This window comes from Abramis brama, assembly GCF_963993115.1.
Source record: "Abramis brama genome assembly, chromosome: 18".
Taxonomy (NCBI): Eukaryota; Metazoa; Chordata; class Actinopteri; order Cypriniformes; family Leuciscidae; genus Abramis; species Abramis brama.
In genome coordinates this window covers 11,253,866-11,274,532 of record NC_139980.1, presented here as the reverse complement: position 1 = coordinate 11,274,532, position 20,667 = coordinate 11,253,866, and the positions used below count along the sequence as shown (strand labels likewise).

The 20,667-nt window shown below is 37.5% G+C and overlaps 1 protein-coding gene across 1 annotated transcript in view; it reads right to left on the bottom strand.

The window, feature by feature from the left end:
* Positions 1–20,667, bottom strand: part of syne2a (spectrin repeat containing, nuclear envelope 2a) — a 98,196-nt gene that overhangs the window by 35,326 nt on the left and 42,203 nt on the right. Inside the window, exons 40-66 of the mRNA XM_084091487.1 lie at positions 19,411–19,602; positions 18,881–19,036; positions 17,962–18,203; positions 15,338–17,387; positions 13,426–13,760; positions 12,873–13,017; positions 12,393–12,593; positions 11,982–12,241; positions 11,743–11,893; positions 11,500–11,643; positions 11,009–11,149; positions 10,052–10,234; positions 9,813–9,950; positions 9,512–9,697; positions 8,610–8,732; positions 8,344–8,526; positions 6,498–6,587; positions 6,213–6,299; positions 5,552–5,617; positions 4,377–4,955; positions 4,061–4,267; positions 3,183–3,275; positions 2,632–2,835; positions 2,368–2,529; positions 1,971–2,096; positions 356–546; positions 52–175 (exon numbers count right to left, since the gene is read on the bottom strand). Coding sequence (XP_083947613.1) covers positions 52–175; positions 356–546; positions 1,971–2,096; positions 2,368–2,529; positions 2,632–2,835; positions 3,183–3,275; positions 4,061–4,267; positions 4,377–4,955; positions 5,552–5,617; positions 6,213–6,299; positions 6,498–6,587; positions 8,344–8,526; positions 8,610–8,732; positions 9,512–9,697; positions 9,813–9,950; positions 10,052–10,234; positions 11,009–11,149; positions 11,500–11,643; positions 11,743–11,893; positions 11,982–12,241; positions 12,393–12,593; positions 12,873–13,017; positions 13,426–13,760; positions 15,338–17,387; positions 17,962–18,203; positions 18,881–19,036; positions 19,411–19,602 — 6,759 coding nt within the window. The remainder of the gene's footprint in view (positions 1–51; positions 176–355; positions 547–1,970; positions 2,097–2,367; positions 2,530–2,631; positions 2,836–3,182; positions 3,276–4,060; positions 4,268–4,376; positions 4,956–5,551; positions 5,618–6,212; positions 6,300–6,497; positions 6,588–8,343; positions 8,527–8,609; positions 8,733–9,511; positions 9,698–9,812; positions 9,951–10,051; positions 10,235–11,008; positions 11,150–11,499; positions 11,644–11,742; positions 11,894–11,981; positions 12,242–12,392; positions 12,594–12,872; positions 13,018–13,425; positions 13,761–15,337; positions 17,388–17,961; positions 18,204–18,880; positions 19,037–19,410; positions 19,603–20,667) is intronic.

Here is a 20,667-nt window from a genome sequence, read left to right as displayed (position 1 = left end):
TGGTCACATGATATAAAAAAGAGAGATGAACACTAATAAAGTTCTAGTCACCATGATCTGGGTCAAGACAATTCTGGAGTCCAGTAGATCAGAATCGGAGAAACTGTTCCACTTCTGAACCCGTTCATGAGCACAACTCATCCACTCCTCTAGTTCTGTTGAGTCACGCTGAAACCTAAACACACACACACACAAATACACACCTTTATGTTACCTGATATAACAATGTGTCTTCTATACCAGCATTCCTCAACTGGTGGGTCGCATACACCACAACACCATTTAATTCCTCCAACGAAATTACATTTTGCTCATTTTAATAATTTCTTATTTGGTTACTGTGTTTTCCTCAAACCTTTCATAATTCTTTCTGATCTTCTGTGTGGAATGTATCTTCTGCTGTAGTTGATTATGAAGATCTTTCCAGCGTATTAACAGTCGTGATTTTGGGGAGGTCTGGCAGCAACCCTTTTTCTGTAGGGTCCTGAGTCGGTCTTGGATCTCCCACATCTGAGGTCTTGTGTCATCCAGGACTTTGTGCAACCTCTGACAATGAGAGAGTGAAAAAGGAAAGGAAAAAAAAGGAAAAGTTTGCAAGTTAATGGCTAAAATAGGAAAACCATGGCGAATAATATACATTTAAATTAACTCAGTTCCTCAAAACCGATTGTGATTAAGTGGTTCAGATGTACTGATGTGGTCAGATCTAGTACTTTGAAAGCAAAGTTTGTGAATCGCTCCTCCATCTCATTTCATCCCTCCACCCCTTATCTCTCTCAGCTTCACCCACTTGCTCAGATGGAGTGGCTTGTGGGAATGGGAGTGAGATGTACATTTATTACAGACACAAAAAGGGTTGCTTGATGTTCCTCCTATATCAATCCAGAGTAATGAGCTTTGGTAGTCATAAAGGAAAAAAAACACAAAATGAACGCAACCAACCATACGCTGGTGACTGCTCCGCGTGAGAAATTAGCTTTCGTAATAGTGAGAGGGACAATCATAAAAGAGCGGCCAATGCAGGCAGCAGAACATGAAGTTCCACAGATATGGCACCTATCGTTCTGAGAAATTTAATCAGGAACATTGTGTACTGGACTAAAAAAAGATTCTCATGCAACATATAGCCAAAGAAAGGAGAAGACCCTCTCCCTTAACTTTGCTCCCCTCACACACCTCAGATTTGTATTACTTCTGCTGCTTTAGATGGGTAGTACTCAACCAAATAACTAATATGGACAGGAGTCCTCCATTGCCAAGTCAATAATAACTTCTTTGTGACTTAATAATTCAAACAAGAGCAAATTGTGTTGCATCTAATTTGGATAGAATGTTTATTTTATCGTTTACCACACTACATTGGTCAGAGTACTGAAAAAAAAATTCTTAATCTGCAATTGTCTTATTTTTCCAGTAAAAAAATTTACTAAAAAACAAGAAACAAATTTAATTCGATTTTTCTATAGGTTTATGTTTTTTAAAAAGAAGTTTCTTATGCTCACCAATGATGCATTTATTTGATACAAATTACAGTAATATTTACAAATACATTTATTCTATTTTAAAATGTCATTTATTCCTGTGATGCAAAGCTGAATTTTCAGCATAATTACACTAGTCTTCAGTGTAAAATGATCCTGATGTTTTGCTACTCAAGAAACTTTTCTTCTTATTATCAATGTTGAAAAATAGTGCTGATTAATATTTTTGTGGAAACCGTGATATTTTTTCAGGCTATAAAAATAAGTAAGTAAACAAAGCATTTATTTGAAATATCTGAACTCTTTTGTAACATTATACATGTCTTTTCTGTCACTTTCGATCAATTTAATATACCTTTTCTGAACTCAATTTCTTAAAACAACAACAACAACAAAATATCTTACAGACAGCAAACTTTTGAACAGTTATTTTTTCCAATAATACCCAGGAGGCAGCCATTAGCATTCCCATAGATGTGGGAAACTAACCTCATAGGACTGCTGTTGACCCTTCAGGTCTCCTTCCGGCTCTAAATCCAGACTGGACAAGTCTGTCTCTATCTCATCCAACTGCTTGCACAGTCTCTCAGTGACCTCCTCGTACCAAGACCACTCCTACAAAACACATACAGAGCGCTAAAAGAGTGATTTTGTTGCATAAAATGGATCAACAGAAATGCGCATGTCGTATGACATATCTGTTTAGTAATTTTGAATTATTCCTAACTACAGTGTTAACTGATGCAAAGAGTGCCTGTTTGTAAATTGGATCAGTAAATGACTAAATTATGACAGCATCATAGAGAGTGCTTAGATAATGAGAATGTTTAATGAAATGAAAAAGATTGATAAGATTAAGGTCTGAGGAAGTAAAATTTCTCTGTACCTGTAAGCTGTGCTGCATTTGGATCCCATGACTTTGTGCTTGATCCTGTAGATCTGAAATAAACTGCTCCACCTCTGCTTGGCCCGGCAGTGCCCCCTCTGGCAGCTTATGGTATAGCAGCTTTACCGTTACAAGGTTCTGCCCCAAATCTTGGAAGTATTTCTGTTACCAGTTAAGTGCAAACATTATGAGAGTCATGTAAGAGGTCAAAAAAATTAAAATGACCTTATCTCATAAACTGGTCAGTTAAAATATATAGTGTACCTTGTGTCCTCTGAGCTGACTGTGCAGCTGGCTGTAGTTTTGTGGCTGTGCATCCTGACTGCGCAGCAGCCGCTCTGACCCCAGCTCCAGGAGACCCTGCAGACCCTTCAGAAGAGCTTCAGAACATCTCTGGTGCTCAGCATTATTCTGTCCTGCTGATCTCCACCGGTCAAGTGCCAAAGTCCACGTGCTGCCCTGCAGACTCTTACAGAACAAACACTTGTATTAGTACATCAGAACTGACCCTTCGCTAAGCTGTGCTTCACACATTACGGATCGATCCTACATTAGCAACTATTGCTAAGGCTACTATAAGACAAGTTTGTGAACTTTCTAAAGTACAATGTGTATTTGGAAAGTTTTAAAACACATTTTTATGGAAATTATGCAACAAAAAAAACTTGGTACAAAGCTGTCTCCTCAATGTAAATGATATTTAATTTGTAAGTTCAATACACAGCATGAAACTTACAAATTAAATATCATTTACATTATGAGGAGACAGCTTTGTACCAAGTTTTGTGTGGATTTTTCAAGTGAATTGATGATACCTTGATACTTGAAAAGAGTTTGGTCGTGTCTCTCATCTGCATTTCACTGGCATTCAATGCAGACACAGGAATCTCTAACAGATGCTGTCTAGTCTGTGTTGGCAGGAAATAAAATAAAAACACATAGAAAGGCAGAATCAGTCTCATAGCTTCTGAGAAATGTGTTCTATCAGCCACTTACTAAATTAAAAAATAAGAAATTTTGCTCAAATTGCAGATTAACTGCTTCACGTTGTCCTTTCTTAGTTAACTACACTACCGTTCAAAAGTTTAGGGTCATTAAGATTATAAATATATATATATTAACTATAACTTGTCTTATATATACATGTTTTTATTCATCAAGGATGTTTTAAATGCATAAATGTAACTGTTAAGACATTTATAATGCTACAAAAGATTTCTATTTAAAATAAATTCTGTTCTTTTAAACTTTCTACTCAAAGAATCCTGAAAAATAAAATAAAAAATGAATCATGGTTTTCACAAAAATATTAATCAGCACAACTGTTTTCAACATTGGTAAGAAATGTATCTTGAACTACGCATCAACATTAGAATGATTTCTGAATGATCATGTAACACTGAAGACCGGAGTAATGATGCTGAAAATTCAGCTTTAGATCACAGAAATAAATAACATTTTAAAATATTTGAAAACAGACAAAACTTATTTTAAATTGTAATAACATTTCACAATCTTAGTTTTTTTTACTGTATTTTTGATCAAATAAATGCAAATCGTCATACTTGAATGGTAGTAAAAATGTCAAAGACTGGTGAATCCTGAATTCTTACTAGGGGACACACATGTCAGAAAATGCACACAGACACTCATTCACTTGTTGGTTTTAGTGAGCATCAGGGCTGAAACTGACCTCTGATGAACTGATATCCTGACATGACCCCAGTGTCTCAGATGTGTCCTTCAATGAGGTGAGAAACTGGACCAAACTCTCTTGATATTCACCTCCTCCTTCAGACTGTGAGAGATCACTGAGAGTTGCTGTGTGCTGAAATGAGTGTTCCTGAGACTGGCTGCTGCTCTGGCGAACGATGGCCTCAATCAGATCTCTCTGTATTTCCTAGAGAGTTGGAAGGGGAGTTTTTAGTCATACAAATATTTCAAAACGGACTGTACTTCAAAATGAAATGATACATGTGAGTTTACAGTTGGATTTCACATAGAATTACCAGCATTGTATCTTCCTGTGGCACACATTCTTTATGCTGGGAGGAGAGCAATAGAGGAGCTGTGGCGACTATGGGTTTCGTCTCTGTCTGGGTCTGGTCATCATCAGTAACTTTTACTGCCTCTGTGTCGGATGGCTTTGGGGTCAAACCTTCCTTATGAACTGCCATTTTCACTTGATCACTTGTACTCATTTCTGTGTTTATAGATACTTTGTTCAGATCTACAGATTCAGATTGTTTGATCGATTCACTGGCATCACTTGCTTTTAACGTGGGGATTCCTGAGTCTGTTCCTGGCTTTGCTGGTACTACTTCAGTCACCTTGGTTTCTGGGCACTCAATTTGTTTTTCCTTAGCTCTAGTTGCACTGTCAGAGAGCAGATAACTATCATTTGTAAATTTTTCGAAGTGTTGGGATGTTAGTGGAGGTCGACAAGTTCTCTCTTCAGTAACTGGTCTGCTGTCTATGGTAGGCATTTCAGAGAATCCAGGAGGCTCTAGTAAACAGCTTCCAGTGTCAGACTCCTGTAATACATGCTTGATTGCAGCAAAATCAGTTTCTTCTTCAGGAGATGATTCCTAAAAATGAAACAATGATTTTTTTCATTATCAGTGAAACAATCAGATGTTTTTTTTAAATAATTATCAAAATATTGATGAAATATATTTATATATATATATATTAAACTGTTAGACATTGATAATAAGAAGAATTGTTTCTTGGGCACCAAATCAGCATATTAGAATGATTTCTGAAGGATCATGTGAAACTGAAGACTAGAATAATGATGCTGAAAATTCAGCTTTTTCCATCACAAGAATGAACAAATACATTGCACCTATTGTTATCATAAGAAACTTTCTTTCTTTGTAAAAAGAAAAAAATCATACAGACTCAAGAACTTTTGAATAGTAGTGCAGTCCATTATTCTGACGGCAGGCAGCTTGTGGTTGCTAATCAACATTGCAAATAATCAAATTCAAACAAAATTCATATAGAACAATGCCTTTGAGCAGGGCTCATCCAATCAGAAGTCGGTATTACACATTTCACAAAGAGGAATATGAGGAATAATGATGATGAATGATGATGATGTCTGCCTGCCTGCCATTAACCAATAAATCACAAAGTTTGTTCCTGAGAGTCCAGTAACTCCACTGGGGCCAGTCTATACCTTAGTGGCACACTCTGTTACAGCAGAGGCAGCATCTGTCTCCTCCAAAACTGTCTCATCTGGGTCCTGGTACAGAGAAAGAAAAAAATGATTAGAGATGATGGTCCAGAGTATTAGAAGAACAGACTTCCAAAAGACAATGGAGGACAGCAGCTGTTACTGAAAGAAGTGGAGGAGTTATATTCGGCATTCTGCAATGAATGCAGCCTTAGTCCACAGAAGGGAAAAGCATAAGAGCTTGTTCGCAAAGCTGACTGAATTATAAACAAATTGAGACATTAATAATAGCATAAACTCTAATAACAGCAGTATTGAGAAAATTGTGATCATGCAATTCCAAGACTAACAAAAGCATGAAAGTCATTGTAACAGGACCTATCCCTGTGAAAATATAGTGAAAATAGCATAGCATAGAAATATATAAACATAAAACATAAAGATTTGCATACATTTATTTATATTTATAATTATAGTTGTATTTGTATATTTGTATAATTTCAATTGATACATTTATATAAATAAAACATTAAATGCATGCAAATGAACAGCCATAGCAAAGAGGTCCAGAGTGTACAAGAGTACAGAAATGTACTCTAATTCAGGGTTTGGCAAAGGGATGCATCAAGACTGGGAGATAAATTGGAGGTTTTGGAGGCTTTACCTCTGGAACACTGCATGTGAGAGTTCCTGAGGATGAAGACTGACTGTCTTCATCTTCCTCCTCATTGTAAGGGCCTTCCACTGACACCTGTTTCACCAGGGTTATGCGAGGACATATTATTCTTTAAGTTTTTACAGTGACAGAACTAATAAGCTGATTTAGTCTTATTTAGTACTAAAACGGACTTATCCTCATCTTAGATGTCGTCTGAGCTTGAGTGGGCATGATTTTAGGTGTATATTTTTTATTTTTAGGTGTATATTATTTGTGAGCTGCTTGACTTACCATCCCATCTCCAGAGTAAAAGTGTGGCATCGTGAATTCTGTGGTTTGGTCTGAAGGGAGAATCATTTCAGATGGCTGTCCAATAGAGGCCTGAAAATAAAATCAGCAAACTATTCAATTTCATCAAGTTTTAGAACTTGGACAAACCAATGCTACATGATAAAGATCATGAGAAAAGCCATGGGAGCATCTTTACTGCATAGTACTGCCTTTGCCAATAAAGCCATGTCTGTAATGATTTACTGATGCACCATATTGAGGTTTTAAAGCACTTAATTTTTTAAGAACAATCAGAAAATTCAAGGTTCCCACACATCCCTTCTCTGAGTTGGCTTTTCTCCTCCTCTCATTCCCATAGACATGAAAGTGAAGAGGAGAGGTCACCCGCCGGTCACTAAAAACTTGAACAAGTAATATTGTTTAAACTAGATTTAAAAAGACCTTTGGTCTATATTTCATTATAACTGTCTGCGCTTGTCACCGTGTCAAACGCAGACAGTTATAATGAAATATCTAACTAGACCAAAGGTCTTTTTAAATCTAGTTTGAACATATTACTTGTTCAAACTAGATTTAAAAAGACCTTTGCTCTAGTTAGATATTTCCTTTTAACTGTCTGCGTTTGACACCGTGTCCTAACCAGACGCGATGCGATAAGATTCCAGCGACAAAAGATTTGTCTGTCCACACTAGACCCGACGCGACTGCGAGATGCGTCAAAATCAATCGCATGGAAAAAGAAAAAAAGAAAATGGATAAGTAGGTTACATAATCAAATTCAGAAATATTACACAATTTAAACATTATTAAAAATACATAGGCTACTGAGTTACTAAAACAATCTTTGTCAAATAATACACTTGTTTGTTCACAGTTTGAACGTTCTTGTTTCCATTTGTTTAATTTCAAGATCTGAGGTGAATAATCCATTGTTGCTTTAACAGCTACAAAGCTGGAGCACTAAATGATATTCAAAGTCACATTGCATGCTTTTAACATTAAATAAAGAACATACCGGTAAACAGTCCCTGAGATTATCATTGCCACACTTTGTGTTTGTTGTTCTAGCCGCAACGTCGCAGAAAAATATAAACCATTTCTAAAATATATGGTATGACATGCTACAATTCATGTAAAAGTTAAAATTAAAAATGCCATTTCAAGCAGTGCAACATAATTTAAAATTCATCATTAAAACTCATCTATCATTAAAAACAAAAACTGAAGTATAATTATTGTGCACGCAGTTTTTGTGGGCTCATATTAATTAAAAGACTGATGACAGAAATATTTGAAAATTTTAAAAAGCCATTCACACCATGGGAATATATTCAAGTGATTTGAAAAATAAAATAGTTTTTTAGAAAATGGTTAGCAGTTAATAAGGGAGCAGTAATTTTTTCTCAATAAAAAAAGTATGACCTCTAAAGAAATGAATACTGAAATTACTTCTGAAAATTTTTTAAAATAGTGAGCACTCATGTGAGATGAAGTCATATCAGGAGACTAATAAAAGGGGTTTTATTTTGCATGAAGCAATTACTATCAATGAATATGCTGCATACATGCCTCTAGGTGTCATTAGAGATACGACTCTCAGATCTACTAGCTCAATATCTACAAAAATGACTCTGTGAACCTTTAAAATGGACATTTTCCCATATGATCTTCCTTATAAGTTGTAACTTAAAATGTTTATACTGTATAAAAAAACAAAACAAGGTTAAATACCATAACTACTGAAATCTGCTTTTCATTACCTAAATAAGCTAAAATGCACTCCAGCTCAGTACACAGGAAACCTCTGACTCTTGGTAAACACAAGCAAACTATTAAAGTGACAGACCCTTAACGCTGTGCTCCGCTCCACACTGAGCTGCTGTAGCTCCTGGATGGGCTGCAGGAGCTCTTGAGCCCGGTGGAAGGCTGTGAGAGTTTGCTCTGCCTCAGCAGGAAGCCCTAGGCCTGGCCTGCAGCTCTCAATCTCATCAATGGTCCTCTTCATGGACTGGATATTATCCAGAATCACCTGTAACAGAAATTAGGAGGGATATGAGATACTATAAATGTTTACAGTCCAAACAGAGGATAGAAATATATGACGCACAGTACCTGTATGTCATCAAGATATTCCTCAGGAGAAATGTTCTCTGTGTCAGTAGTGGAAAGGATTGTTCTGATCTTGGCTATATTTTTCTCCATTGTCTTCACCTCTGTTTCAATGGCATCCATCTCCTACACATAAGTTATAAGTGAATTCCAATTAAAATATAGGCAACATAATTAAAAAAATTTTTTATCACAGTATTATATACTAGTATAAGTAATTCCAGCAATGCTATGTAGGTCTCATAAAACCCTCCAAATTATCTATACATTGTTAGGGATATCAAAACAGCTAATACTTAATACTAATATTTTAAAAGTGTTATGATACCAGTTTTTCTGGTATCCCAATTTGCCCAATGCCTCAATTTGATGTACTTCCTGGTCAAATTTCCCATATTTATGAGATCTTAATGCAAACACAGTCAGCTACACTATTGTTCAAAAGTTTGGGGTCAGTAAGATTTTTTTTCCCAGTAAGATATTAATACTTTTATTCAGCAGGGATGCTGGATTTTGGAATTATTACTTGAATACTTGATTTTATTGAAAATACCTGAAAAAAAAAAAGTCAAGCATGATTTACTTGATTTGTTTTTGTTTGTTTTTTTACTATTGTAATTAACTGTTTTCAATTAAATGTTTACTTCAGACAAACACTACTGTTTTAATTACATTTTTCAAAAATTATGTTAATATATTTTAAATAAAAGGACTGTATACAATAGCATATTTGTTTTGCTGTGGTATCAAAATGGGTAACAGGGATCATAAAATTTTACTGGTATAGATACAACTAAAAACTTGGTATAGTGACAAACTTAGGACACTGTAAATCCTAAGAAAATATGTAAATCTTACTGTAAATACATACACAATGATTTATTGAAAGTAAAGATATTTCTTACAGCTGCCAGGTGCTGAAGGTGGGAGAGAGGGTCCAGGACGCTTTGCTGCATAAGTGTGATATTTTGTATACAGAGGTGGAGGAGCTGTTGTTGAGGAGTGGTGTCACACACCGGAGTGATCTCCTGCAGGGCAGGCAGGAAGGCCTCCAGAGCTGCCCTGTATCCCTCCGATTCATCCAGCATCATCTACAGACACACCACAAGAGTTGCTAACAAGTTGCTACATACCATCTACAGAAAGTATGGTATGTCTCACTAGAAGTGACCTGTAAACGGCTTCAGTGTGAGGCTTTGACCTGACCTTGAGGGAGTTGGCGTGGCAGTGGATGCATTTCGCAGTGGTGTAGGTTCTTGGTTCGACCAGCCAGGACTGAGCCTCTTTCAACCAGCAGTTGGAGCTACTGAGTAAACCCTCATAGTCCTGCAGACAGGCAGGGATCTGATGGGAGCAAAACACAAGGCACAAGCAGTCATTGTTGCTATCAGTGGCATTATGTGTTGGCTTATGTTGTGAAACAAGGATTATGGGTAACGGCTGACTTTGCTGATGAGGGCGGTCCTGTGCTCGGCCTGTTTGGCTGTGGTCTGGTAGAGCTGCAGTGGCTCCGTGAGCTGGTCCATGAGGACGTGTGCTCTCTCAGGCTGTTGCTCAGCCAGATCCTGCACCTCAGCCTCCAGCTCGGTTATTCGAGTGTGCCACTGGTCCAGCTCATCCCATATTCGCTGCACAAACACGCACACATGCACATTAGACTTTAATTAGTGTAGACATCATATTTCACTGGACACAAATGTAAAATGTGAAAGACGGAAGATCAGTTCATTAAATATGTCATGAGTAAACCCTTAATATTTTACTTTTTTTTGTTTCGTTTTACATAAATTAGTCTTGGCATGTATAGCAGATGTTGTTTATAATGAATGCCACTGTTTGTTTTATACTTGTATTTTTCATGCAGGGCTGCGTTTCCAAAACGCATCATAAGCCTAAGTTGATCGTAGAACAATTGCCACCAATTGTTGCTGTTGGGAAACGCAGCCCTGTTCTGTTCTGAAATGAATACTGTTAAATGTAAAAGGATTTGCTGTGTTGTGAGGGGAACTAAAACTAAAACTTGTTTATAGTGTTTATAATGTTTGTAAATGCTTTGTTTTAATTATCGGTATTACAGTATTTCTCAATATAATAATAAAATGTGACTCATACATCTGTTTTTTTCTCTCTCACCAATGCAATTTTGATCCATGCAACTTATTGTCAGGTGCAACTTATGTTCCAGAAAATACGGTATATACATAAAATTACTAAATAAAAAAATACAATAAAAGTATAAGAAAACAAATAAATAAGAGAATAAACAGAACTAAATAATAAACAAAACTAAGTAATGAGAGAAAAAAATGAATGTTATGTTTTCCTGAGTGTTTTGTCCACTGGTAATTGGTGGAAAGATATTTTCAATAATGTGCATGTGGAGGCAAGAAGGGAACAAGTACCTTTTGTGTACGTTCAGCCTCAGAACAATTAGGACTTGTTTGCTTTAGCAGGGCATGCACACAATTCAAGCCCACCGTCACCTCTCCAACCTGCTCAACCATTTTACTAAGAGGACCACTTCTCTCCATGACCATGGCCAACTGAAACAGAGTTACATTTGTACACAGTTAATACATTTGTATTAGGTTTCATTTAAAAACAACACAAAGACACTCAAACTGTGTTCTGAGTTCAAACTGAGTGTCTGTGTTATGTTTTGTGTTATATACAGTATATAAAACAATTTTGGAGGTTATAATGGAGACACAAGTTCAAAGGATTGTTTTATTTTAGAATCCCTTATTGATATCTATATTCATATAAACATGCTCATTAATAATATTTATATACATACACACACAATATGCTTTTTCCAACATTAAACACTCTACCTATAGCTTAAACAGTGCTTGATCTCACAGTATAATAAAATGAAAGATAAAGTAAATACTTTGTCCTTAGCCTCCTGCAGGGAGACGTTGAGCTCGTTTTGTAAGATCTGAATCTCTGATGGTACACAGCTCCATCTGTTCTGCACTCTGTCTATGACGTCCTGCAATCGAGCCTTTTGTGACACCAAATCCACTTTGACTTCCTACAGTGTGATACAACACAATTAATACAATATCAACAGCAAACACTGCAGAAACAGACTCTCCCCGTACAAAAAAAAAAAAGGCCATAAAGCACCAACCTGTAGTTGTTCAGCAGCTGACTCGGACTGTAAAATCGTCAAAAGAGAGAGAACGTTCTGCTGAATGGCACTCATCTCCTCCTGCACACGACCCGACTCCTGGATCTCAAAAAGCACCTCCCGACGGATATTATTGCTCTGATCTCTGAGACTATGCATGAAAATAAGGTCTGTAAATGTAGAGTCTGAACATTTCCTCAACATATATGTGTTTATGTGCATGTGTGTAAAAGTCTTACCTTCTGCACTGACCCTGTAAAGACTGCAAGTCCTGACAGATTTGAGGAGAAACTTTCAGCTGCTGCAAATTTGAGACCCCAAGCAAACGTGCCACATGGTGTTGTAGAGAGGCAAGTGTATGATACTCCTGCTCAATCCTATCTTGAAGGTGCTCAGTGAGGCTCAGAACACCCTGAAGATCCACCAGGGATCCCGTCACCATAGATGAGTCAGGGAGATTATTCTGCAGACTGCCAAGACCTTCCTTTGATTTATTGAGCTGCACAGCAAACCCCAGCATGAAGAGAAATGAATTAATGCACAGCTTACTTCATTAATCATATTACAAGCTGGATATACAGTATAAATAAAAAATATTATTAATTGTCTTTTTTATAAAATACAACAAAATAAAATAGAAAATCACATACACGTATCACAAAGTCTCTCCACTCTGCTTCTTTATGAGACGTGCTGGCTTTGAGTGATTCCACTCTGCACTGCAACACTGCCCAAGACCTCCACAGATGTCCCAGCATCAGATCCACAGGAGCATTGCATCGACGACCTGGGCAGCTTTCCCTCAATTCCTCCAGTCTTTTAGCAATGTTCTTCAGCTCTGTCTGGAGCACCTGCAGATGAAGACAATTTCAACGTATGCTAATCTAGCATACTATAATTGTTACGAGATGAAAAGTAGCACAAGGAACCATTCATACACCATAAAAACTAGAGTATAAATAGAGTTTCCAGTATATTCTAAAGCAAGTTTTCATTGGTCCCCAAATCATTTTCAAGAGTTTCAAGGGTATTATTGTAATGCATTTAAACCAAGCACAACATGCATGATAAACAAAATGGATTAGGTTCTTCTACATGGTGACTATTAATGGCATATAATGACCACAAACCTTTACATTCTGCTGTTGTTCTTGGCAGGCTTCAGAATCAGTCGGTTTTTGACTTGAGCATTTTGAGATTTGAGAATCAATGTTTTTGAGAAGTTGGCTCATTTCTTCATGGTGACTCATGTGCACAATTTGGTCTCCCATGCACCTAAATTGTAGCAAAAAGAGTGAACCATTAAATGCAACTAAATAAAACTGCCTTTAGTACATTTCATTTAACCAAATAGATGCATTCCATTCAAACTAATTGTTTCAGACCATGGTTTCTGAGAAAAATGTTTCCAAGTAACGTACAGTATATGGCAGACATTTAAAGAGCTTTTTGAGGACATTTGTGATTATTTGTAAAAGTATTCTTTTTTTCCTGTTTTCCATCCCCCACACAAAACAATTATACAATGATTTTCCAGTTTGATAAGAAAATCTCAACAACAATCAAAGAGCATTGTGAATGCAACAATCTGAACCATAGGACAAGGTTATCAATTTTGATAATTAAAAAAAAAAAAAAAATCTAAACTTGTGATCAAAAACATGCTTATAGAGTATGGCTAACCTCTGTAAAGCCTTGAGTCTGAGTTGAGCCTGAGCTTCTAATTTGGCATCTTGTACCAGAAGGTGACTAAAAACCTCGATATGAAGCTGCTCAGTTAGAGGGATGGAGAGGCATGTCTGCTGGGGTACGCAAGCACCAACTTCAGACAAGCGGGCCTGGAAACCCTCAACCAGAGTGCTGAAAATCTGCTGAATATAATGATGCTCCTCTTCGAAGCCTTTGAAGCCAGTGGATGGAATCATGAGATTGGATCTGATTTGCTGAAAAAAGCTCTCTGCACCCTGAACAGCCCAGCTGTAATGCTTTAGTGCCTCCCGAGCTTGGAGAAGCTTGTCCTGGAAAACCCCCAAAAAATTATTAGAAATCATAAAAACAACATTCATAGTTTTCTAAAAACTAGTTTTCCCAAAATCGATTTTTACTACATGCCTATTTGTATAGCGCTTCCCCTCCTGCAGGATGTTAATGCGTGATGCTTAACTAATTCACAAATTAAATTCAAAAATTGGTATATTTCAATGTATCAGTGTTTCCTTCATATCTGAGATGCAAGTTGTGAATGTGAGTTCATGGTCTTTTTTTTCATCAGATTGAATATAGACTATGTACCATGATATTTATGACAAGAAATGTCTTTCAAATGAGTTTTTGTTGAGGACTGCATGCAAAAACAGACATGACCAGTATAGACTAGTTCAAAAATAAATTACTCTTATGAGCTCTTTTTTTTTTTTTTTTACGCATTTTGAGTGACCAGTTTTGCCCAGCTGTCGCTGATGATGATTTACTCTTTTGAGACGATTCTTTTAATGAAGTAAAAAAAAAAAAAAAAGAGTTACTGGTTCAAATCAATCTAAACCACTAGGAAACAGAAAATAGACATTCCAACAACTGAATGAGAATTAAATCGAATCAAAATCAAAACGGATCAAGAGCTTGTGAATTCAATTAAGTTGAATTAGGAAATCTGTATTAAAGGCATAGTTCACCCAAAAATGAAAACTACCCCATGATTTACTCACCCTCAAGCCATCCTATGTGTATATGACTTTCTTCTTTCAGGCGAATACAATCGGAGTTATATTAAAAAATGTCCTGGCTCTTCCAAGCTTTATAATGGTAGTAAATGGCTGTCCTGACAGATCTAACAGTCCAAAAAAGTTCATCCATCCATCATAAAAGTACTCCACATTTTAAACTTTATGAACTAAAATAACTAGCTTCCGGCAGATGCCCATATGCATCGATTAATGGTTAAAGAGTGACATGATGTATTAACAAACACGGAAGTGCAGAGGATAGAGCAAAACAAAACACCAATCACGAATTGGAAGTCGAAAATGTCAGAAGATTTCAATATAAGAGAAGAGGAGCTTGAGTTTGTTTCCCAGCCCTATTTGTTTGAACCGCGAGAGGCATCAAAGCTTACACTAATCCTATATCCTACGTCATACATCGCGTCAGGGGTTACTCTTTTGGCGTAGGCCGTATGCCAGAAGCTAGTTATTTTAGTTTATAAAGTTTTAAATATGGATATTTTTCTTACAAAAACATCTCGCTTACCACTTCCACCCATGCACTTTTTTTGGACTTCAAAATAAGGAACGCCATTCAATCACATTATAAAGCTTGGAAGAGCAATGATATTTTTAAATATAACTTCGATTGCGTTTGTCTGAAAGAAGAAAGTCATATACACCTAAGATGGCTTGGGGGTGAGTAAATCATGGGATCATTTTAATTTTTGGGTGAACTATCCCTTTAAGATGCAGCCCTACTAGAAATTCTTCAAAATAACAATGCTGTCACATACATATTTGAAGAAAACTACAATGGTTACAAAAGCAGCATTCTATTGGTCAAGTAGACATGTTGATAGTCATTTTAACATGCATGGTCACATGGAACTTACCATATGAACACTGCAATCATTAAGAGTTCTCTGGCCAAGATCAACTGTCATCTGGTAGCTTTCAGCCTCTTCTCCTTTCCTGCAGCCCTCCAACATTTGAATCACTGACTCAACGGTCTGGACAAGTGTCCAGTGCTTTCTCAGCTCTGCATCAATAGTCGTATTATCTGGCTCCATGCAGATGGTCTTCTTCAGCTGCTGCCTGACACTGTTGAAGAGCTCAACGAGTGGACTGAGGTCTGTGGGACTGCCAAGTCGCTCTACCAGAGAGCACTGGAGGGTTTTAGCCTCGTTTTTGACTGTGAGCTCCCAAGAAGCTAGCTGCTTAGTGACCAAACAAATCTTTTGCCTTTCTGCTGTCAGCTGGGATGGATAAAGATCTTTTGAAATGGCCTCCAGGTGGTCAGCGGCCTCTTGACATGTTATTCTCGCCAGAGGCAGCTCCACTAGGACAGCCTGACAGACACAGAGCCTAACGTCAGTTCCTACATGTGAGTCTACAATATGCGACAAGCTCTTCTTGACTGCCTCTCTGGAGTTCTCCATGTGCTGCCTTGAAGTGAGGTACTCCTCATGCTCTTTGGCTTGCTGCTCCAGCAGATGTATTCTCCTCTGTAGGTCTAGTACAGCATGGACCATCTCTTTCCTCCGAGGTTCTGTGCAGTGTGGAATGCCCTGCACCTTGCACAGGAGCTCCATCAGCATGTGCTTAATGGATTCAAGAGCCGAGAGCGAGTCTCTGGTTACGGGATACTTCAGCCTCATGACATCAGCATTCAACTGTCTCAAGCTCTTCTGAATGACGTTATGTTCTTCAGCAGACGATTCCTGAGAATGAAGGAGCTCTTCAAACACCCAGCATGAGGCCCACTTACGGTTCACAACTCTAGAGACTTCTTCTTGTAAGGCTGTAAGCCTGTTGATAAGCTGAAAGCTTTCGGGTACACTCAAAACGTTATTCATAGTCTTGGTTTCATCTAAAAGAGACTCCAAGTTTTTTGCTTGTCTCTCAGCATCCTTCAAAGCCTCAGTGGATACCTGAAGCTGAACCCTCAATTCTGGGATCGTAATTTTAGGTTCAGAGGCCACCGGTTTACCAGACTCTTTTTCCAATACTGAGGTCAACCAAGAACTGCTGTCAGTGATCTGTTTCCACAGTCTTTCTCTGATATGTAACATTCTGTTCATTTCTACAACAGCACATTCAGTCTTCTCAGAAATCTTAACATACAAATCCTCTAAGGAATCGAGGGTGGGCAACATGGCTTTGGAATCCTTCTCGTCGAGACCTGTAACTTCCTCTCTAAGCTCTTTCAAAACAGAGGCCAACTGAAACCTCTTAAGAGATGTTTCAGACTGCAGTTTTTTCATGTGGTTGACCTCGTGACTTGCCTCTTCAGGGTACAGGGACAACCTCCTTCTCCTACTGACTTTGCTTTCCGTTTGTTTAGCCCATGTAACATAGTCACTGATGATCCTAATGATCGGTGAACAATCATTGCCATTTGAAGTCTGAGAGCTGAGCTTCTCCTGAGTCAGAGCAAGTTGAGAATTCAGACCCTGCACTGCATCCTCCATATCTCTAAGCTCTTTCTTTCCCAGTGGACTTGTGGAAAGAGCCTGAGAGACCTCAAGAATGTACGAATAGCGCTCAGTCAACACTGCCAGGTCTGCAGATCTGACCGTCTCATGTAGTGCACTTTGCCAGTCTATTGGTCTGTGAGAGCTGTGTGAAAGACAAACTGACTTCTCCAGAAGATCCAGTTCACGTTGCAGCTCTCTGGCCTCTTGCAGGAGTCCAGAAACTTCTGCTGTGCAAACATTAGCGTGCCACAGACTCTTGGAAGCAGCCCACTCCACAGTCTGCCATCTCTCCTGTAAAGTCCTAAAAGGTTCAATGCAGGCCACAGGTCCCTCTGCCTCATCCAGATGGGCTGAGATCTGAGAGCATGTCTGTAGGAGCTCTTCAAGTATGCCTCTCTTCTCCTGCATGCTCTTTAGGAATGCACTCAGCTTCTCTGCTTGCAGGGTGTTGCTTTCAATGCAATCTCTTCAAAATGGTGAGAGAAATGGGGATTACTTTTCATTGTCTACACTACCAGTACAGGTTTAGACACACCTACTTGTCATGACTATTCTCCAAATTTTAGAGTAAGAGTAAAGTCATCAATGAATAAAAGGTATAGGAAACATGTAATCATAAAAAAAAAGTATAGTGTGTCAACATGAAATCTTAAAACATGTAATTTTATCTTTACTTTGCTTTCTTATATTTTACTGTTTCAGAATATTAATTAATTACAAATAATTTATTCCCAGTTGTTCATTAAAATACAGCATGAACACTAAAGCCCTATCTGGACAGGACAGGACTAGGACTAAATTTGTGACCTATGGAAGTCAATGGCTACAGTTATATTATGAATATAATATAAGAAACTCATGCAGGTTTGGAACAACATAAAGGTGAGTAAATGATGAGAACATTTTCATTTTTGAGTGAACTATCCCTCTTTATGGAGCGTAAAAATATATATAAGATCAATACATTTTAGAATCATCTCATCTATGTTAAAGATGAACTCACAAACACACACACAGAAAATGTCAATAAGGATACTCACAGTGTCAGTGTGCTGAGCTCAACCTCCAGGTTGTGTAGAGTATCCGTGAGAACACGTTTTTGCTTGTGATACTGTGTGACCTGCTGTAGCTGTGCCTTTTTAAATTCCGCCATTGTTGAGGCATCCAGCAGTACTCCGTTCCATCTCCTCTCTATGGCCTGCTCAGGCTCTGTAAAGCATCCTGCACCAGATTCATTCTGAGGCAGTCTGGCCACCTGATCCATGACACATTGCCGGCAGATCTATGTATGGAGGGATGTAATGTCATAATGTTTGTCAGTTTTATTTTAAATACTTACAGTTTGAAAGTTTGATTTGTGAGCCAGTTTTGCATGCATAAGCATCATGGCTCAATGTGTCAGAATATGTGTGCCAACTATTAGGCCACAGAACCATTCTTGTACAGTGGTGTCCAAAAGTCCACTAATGAAAATGCTGATATTTTGCATTTTTATAATGCAATACAACATTTTTACATTACAAATTATATTATAAACATCATAATATGAAAGTACTGTACATGAATTTCAAAAGTTTTTAGTATTTGGTTTGTCCCTTTTGCTTTAATTACAGCAGCACTCAAGCTGCATGATGTAAAACCTGATGATAATGTTCTCCAGCATGACTTGGAATGATTCAAATATCATCTTGAGCTTTAAAAGAAGCAAAAACATCTGAACTTTTGAGTTGACATGATCAGTGCCTCAAATCTGATTTCATGTGACTTGGAAATCTGATTATGTTCTGCTTCATTTAAAGTCATATGTTTTTTGTCATCAGACATCTCCTGAAGGTAGTGAGGGATTGTTTGGGCTATTTTTAGGTTAGCTCTTCATGACTACTGACATCTTTTACTGTCAACAGCTGTTCAGAGCTGGAGGTTTTTGAGAAACCAGTCCAATAAAGTAATGTACTGTACCTCAGCTTCTTCTAGCTGAAGAGTCATATGTGCAATGCTGAGTTGGGCCGGTCGGTACCGGCATCTGAAAACCTGCAGGACAGTCCATGCCAAATTGTTCTCAGACTCTGAGAGTAATGAGTTCCGAAACCAGGAATCCTTCCATGGTCTAGTTTCCTGTAAAAAAATAAAAGTATTAAAATTTGAAACCAAAGTGAGAAATTTTAAATGCAGACAGAGAAAATGGTACAGCTCAAAACAGCACAGAGCAAAGAAAATCCTTCCTTCCTGTGCAATTTCCTCCCAGCCTTGAGGGAATATAGGGTCTTCAAGTCAAAGACCAAAATGAGTTGATTAACTGATAACAGTCAGTTATATTTGAGAAAAAAGTATTTCTTGGTTTCACCTTAACAGAAACAGAAATGAAAACTATATTTTTCCTGAATTCCTTTTCTGTTAAAAGCCCAAAAGTTGAATGCACCAAAGTTTCTTAAGTTCAAGTTGTTCCTTAAACAATTTAGAACAAAACCATAATGTGTTCACATACGTACCTCAGAACTGTGACTGGTCACCAGAGGTGGCTGAATATTAGTGATGGTGTTCAGTAAAGTGGCCCACACATGTGTCCCTGTAGGCTGCTCCGCATGGCTTGTTTTATCCTCGCCGGTTGCTCCTGATCCTCTGTTTTCGGATGATTTGTTGCTGGTAGATGAATCTGAATTGGCTCTGTGCATTTCTTTGTACTACAATAAGGAAAAAGTATCATAGTTCATATTTCAGGGCAAAAGTTCACCACAACACTGCTTGCACCTGCTGTCAGAGCTCGTTTAAAATAGAAACACAGTTCTGTTCTAAATTCCTTAAGTCACAGTTTCAGAAAAACTAGGAATGCTGCCCCACTGGGAACTGAGTATTTCCTCTAAAAGGCGTGGTGTGCCTCCAGGGCTAAAACAGACTTGGGAGAAGCAGTACTGCAAGAACTAATGCCAACAAAATGTAGTTGGTATAAGGAAGCCAAATTCTTGCTCATTGAAAAATGTTTTGTAAGACAAGTATTGTAAGACAACTTCTATATGAAATCAAATAGATAAAAAAATATGCATACGTGCCACAATTTAACCATGATAAAGGGTAGAGGGCGATATCTGTTAGAATGCCAACACATGGAATTATGTATGAATGATGCAACAACATGCAAAGGTGGCCTATGGAGAATCAATCAAATGAATAATATAAAAATAAAAAAAGCATTTGTTAATGTATATTATAAAATGTATTAAATAAATATAAATACATATAACTTTTAAGGAACAAATGCTTTTTGCCACTGCAGCTTAACAATTACACCAAAATATAAGAGGTAAGGATATAAATACCATGCATGCACAAGTAAGAAAACAACGTTCACCACTGTTGAACAAACAGCTTTGAGTACACATAAAATTGCACAATGAATTCCAGCATTTCACACAGCTTGGAATAATGATAAAGATAATGTAAGATCTTTCAGATTAGGAGACAATACATTTAATTTTCTCAGAGTGAATTATAGAGCTTTTAAAATCAATGATTTTCATTATCTGATATTCTTTAACAAATGAAAAATGAAAGGCATAAATTGAATTGCTTGCAGTAAAAGCACTGTAGGTTCACAACTTCTGTGTTATACAGCTATTACAATTTACGTTCTTCTGAAACCTGTTAAACAATATTACAATTTACATTCTTCTGAAACCTGTTAAACAATAAGGTTAAAAAAGTTTTGAATGAACACATTAAAAGTGCTTGAAAAGCATTTCATTCAGGTA